The 3,757-nt window shown below is 54.3% G+C and overlaps 1 protein-coding gene across 1 annotated transcript in view; it reads right to left on the reverse strand.

Moving 5' to 3' along the window:
• Nucleotides 1–409: 409 nt before the first annotated feature.
• Nucleotides 410–3,757, reverse strand: part of elk1 (ETS transcription factor ELK1) — a 10,096-nt gene continuing 6,748 nt past the window's right edge. The window contains exons 6-11 of the mRNA XM_017303203.1: nt 3,639–3,755; nt 3,425–3,551; nt 3,187–3,332; nt 3,031–3,111; nt 2,520–2,621; nt 410–1,390 (exon numbers count right to left, since the gene is read on the reverse strand). Coding sequence (XP_017158692.1) covers nt 1,292–1,390; nt 2,520–2,621; nt 3,031–3,111; nt 3,187–3,332; nt 3,425–3,551; nt 3,639–3,755 — 672 coding nt within the window. The 3' untranslated portion in view covers nt 410–1,291. The remainder of the gene's footprint in view (nt 1,391–2,519; nt 2,622–3,030; nt 3,112–3,186; nt 3,333–3,424; nt 3,552–3,638; nt 3,756–3,757) is intronic.

Raw genomic sequence — 3,757 nt, forward strand, 5'->3', positions numbered from 1 at the left:
GGGGAAAGGTCAGAGTGCAACGGGGAAAGGTCAGATACATACCAAGGATACCGTCCAAGGATGCAGGATAGTGCGTTCAGAGGACGCTGCGCGTATCCTGCTCACTGATTGGACCTGTGCTCAGTCTGACCTTTCCCTTAAAGGTCAAAGGACAGATGCTGTGTGGGGAGCGGATCCAGTCCAGGTGGATCTGACMTCTGTGACGGTCAGACTGCGGCAGCCTCAGCGACTCACAGAAACACTATGAAGGCAACAGCAACAGTCATGTCAGGTTACCGTGGCAACCACAGCCTACAACAGTCAGACGGTTTCTTCTCCAAACTGGAGAACATGTGACCCTCCATCTTCATCACCATCCTCATCCTCAGTAAAGTGCCTCTGCGGCTCGCTGAGCGTTCTGAGCCTCAGCAATATTTCGTCCATTTTTACTCCGACTCAAAACATTTTTTCTTTTATAAACAGACTTGAATTTCATTTTTCCTCTGGGAATCAGATTTTCCAGCTTCCAGCTCAGAAACTTCCTGAATCCGGTCCGATCCGGTCAGAACCACAGCAGGCGGTAGATCAGAGTTAGTTTGACGTTCTCTGGACAGAAACGGTCCGATATTCCTGAAACTGGACCTTCGGAACCGCTCTACAGCAGCTGGGTTTGCGGTTCTGAACCGGAACAATCCAGACTAAGCACTCGGGTTCTGGTCCAAAAACATCAGTTTTAGCAAAGATCCATTGTGGATCAACAAGTTACCATGGCAACCAGAACCAGTTCAGCGGTTCTGATCAAACCCGCCTCAACAGAACCGATCTGACAATATTTACAGATCTGAAATCCAGGCAGAGGAATGTGAGCGCCCCCTGCAGGGAGGAAGCAGATGCTGCTCTGCGATTGGTCTGTTGCAGGGAAGGCGTGGCCTTCAGAACGGCCAATCAGAGCAGAGCTCGGTCTGTAAAACGGATCTTTAATCCGACCCAAGTCGGATCAGGAACGTCTGCAGCAAATCCAGCATAAATAAACAGAAACCCAAAGTTTCCTCCCGGTTCTCAGACCGGCGCGGTGCTGATGAGCGTTGCCATGGTTACAGAGAAGTTAGCCAACCTCGGTCCGGCTTCAGTTTCTGGTTCCGGTCGGTTCCGGATGCTTTGGGTTCCCGGCGTCGCCCCGCATCGTTCTGACAAAGACGAGGGCTTTAATGAGGATGAAGGCCGTCCACCTGGCATCGTCATCTTCATCTCCAGCAGGTGGCGCTGCATAAGCGCCTCAGGATTCGGTCCAAAGGGAGTCTTCGGGTCGGGATCAGGGCTTCTGGGGGCCCGGGGACAGAACCACCGGGGTGGAGAGTCCGTCCACGCTCAGCGCCGGGATGTGGATCTGGTTGCTGCCGTTGGCCGGAAACTACAGAGGAACAGAGACGGGTCAGAACCAGAACCAGACATGGACCAGATACGGCTCTTCCTGCAGTGGAGAACAAACAGCTCCCCCTAGAGGAAGACCTGCATGTTTACACAGAAACTCAGACCTGAGAATATTCAGAAGATTTTTTACAAATTCTCCCTTCGTCAGCCTTCAGCGCCCCCTGGGGGGTTCTGGTCCGGCCTGGGGGTTCTGGAGAGATCCAGGTTCTGTTCTGAGTCCTCACAGAGGTAGAAGGCTGTGTGTGTGTGTGTGTGTGTGTGTGTGGGTCCAGCTCGGGTTCCAAGCCACCGGAGGAACTAGAAGAACCGCCTTAATTCTGCAGGTCCAGCCGATCAGAACCGATCAGCACCAATAATCAGATCATCGATCAATGATCCAGTTATTGATCAGATCCAACCTGCTGCCTTCAGTCTGGGTTTAAAGGAGCTCAGGGTTTCGGCTGGTTTTCAGTTTTCTGGAAGTTTGTTCCAGATCTGTGGAGCATAGAAGCTGAAAGCTGCTGGTCCATGTTTGGTTCTGGTTCTGATGCAGAACCAGAACCAAAAGGTTGATCCAGCAGCAGATCTTTAATCCGTTCAGAGATTTATAAACTAGCAGCAGATTAAAGACTCAGTGAAGGAATGTAGAACTAGGTGGTGCAGAACTAGGTGGTGTAGAACCGGGTGGTGTAGAACCAGATGGTGTAGAACTAGGTGGTGTAAAACTGGGTGGTGCAGAACTGGGTGGTGCAGAACTGGGTGGTGCAGAACTGGGTGGTGCAGAACTGGGTGGTGCAGAACTGGGTGCTGTAGAACTAGGAGGTGCAGAACTGGGTGGTGCAGAACTAGGTGGTGTAGAACTGGGTGGTGTAGAACTGGGTGGTGCAGAACTGGGTGGTGTAGAACCAGGTGGTATAAAACCGGGTGGTCTAGAACTGGGTGGTGTAGAACTGGGTGGTGTAGAACTGGGTGGTGTAGAACCAGGTGGTATAAAACCGGGTGGTCTAGAACTAGGTGGTGTAGAACCGGGTGGTGTAGAACCCGGTGCTGTCTCCATCTTCCTGGTTCTAGTCAGAACTCCAGCAGCAGCTTCTGGACCGTTAGACGGTCATGTGGGCTCGGTCTATTACCTGGAACGACAGCTTGGCCGGTGAACGCGGCGCGATGGGACTGAGCGTGCTCCAGAAGTGGATGGTGGAGGGAAGAGCGCTGGGCGTCAGCAGCACCGGGGTCTGGAAAACATGAACACAGAACCTTCCAGAACTTTTCAGAACCGTTTGGAGACAGCAGGCTGTTTACAGCCAGGTGGGAAAATCAGCCATCTACAGAAGTTGCTTGGTCTCCACGGTAACAAGTCCTCCAAGTCACTTCCTGTTCAGAAACATTAAACATCTCTGTTGCCATGGCGATCTCCTCACTCAGGGATTTAATGCAGACGCTGACGTCAGAGTAAACAGGAAAACCTTCTGAGCTTCTCGTGGAGGTTCTGAAGAAAAACCAGGTCAGTTAGCTAGAACGCAGAGTTTAGCTAGCATGCTGCCCGTAGCACATTGGCTAACATTCATTTACTCCTCATGGAGAAAATAATGAGTCACTGAGGATCTGATCAGAACCATGAGACCCGGTTCGGTTCCAGCTTACCAGGGCGTGGGAGGTGATGACGGTCGGCGTCAGTGTGTTGGCGGCACCCGGCGCCAACAGACTGTTGACGGCGGCGTTCACCTGCAGGGGGACAGGAAGTGATGTCAGAACTGTGACAGACGTACCGGCAGGTCACGCGACCCGGATCATCAGAACCTTATCCAGGGAGAGGCCAGGCGGCAGGGAGGGCGAGGACGGCAGCTCCAGGATGCGAGGCTTCTTGGGTTTGGGCGGCCCGGCGCCGRACGGCGAGGTCGATGCCAAAGATGAGGAGGAGCACGTTGCCGTGGCAATGGAGGTCTCTGACGGGAAAACGAAGATGAGCCCAGAGAAGAAACAACGGAACCGGTAGCTGGACCGGGTTCTGGTCCGACATGGAGAACCAGGAAGTTACCTGCTGGAGAGTTCTTGGCCCCGCCCCCTTCCACTTCCTGCTGGGCGTCCAGCCCAGGAGGAGGAGGGCTCTCCACGATGGTGACAGGCGGTTCTGGTTCTGCTGGGCCACAGATGAGCTGGGGAACCTGGACGGGTCAGAGGAGAGCTGGTCACAGCCCGCTTCCATCGGAACCAGAACCGGGCCTTCTGGTTCCGGAGGCGCTGGCCCTCACCTGGTCCGCCTGCTTCCTCTGCAGGGTCACCATCTCCAGCAGCTCCTCCTCCGACGGCAGGTTCTCCTCCTTGATGACGACGGGAGGGGGCGGGGCCTGGGGCGGGGGCGACGGGTTGA

The sequence above is a fragment of the Poecilia reticulata genome, unplaced genomic scaffold, assembly GCF_000633615.1.
Source record: "Poecilia reticulata strain Guanapo unplaced genomic scaffold, Guppy_female_1.0+MT scaffold_212, whole genome shotgun sequence".
Taxonomy (NCBI): domain Eukaryota; kingdom Metazoa; phylum Chordata; class Actinopteri; order Cyprinodontiformes; family Poeciliidae; genus Poecilia; species Poecilia reticulata.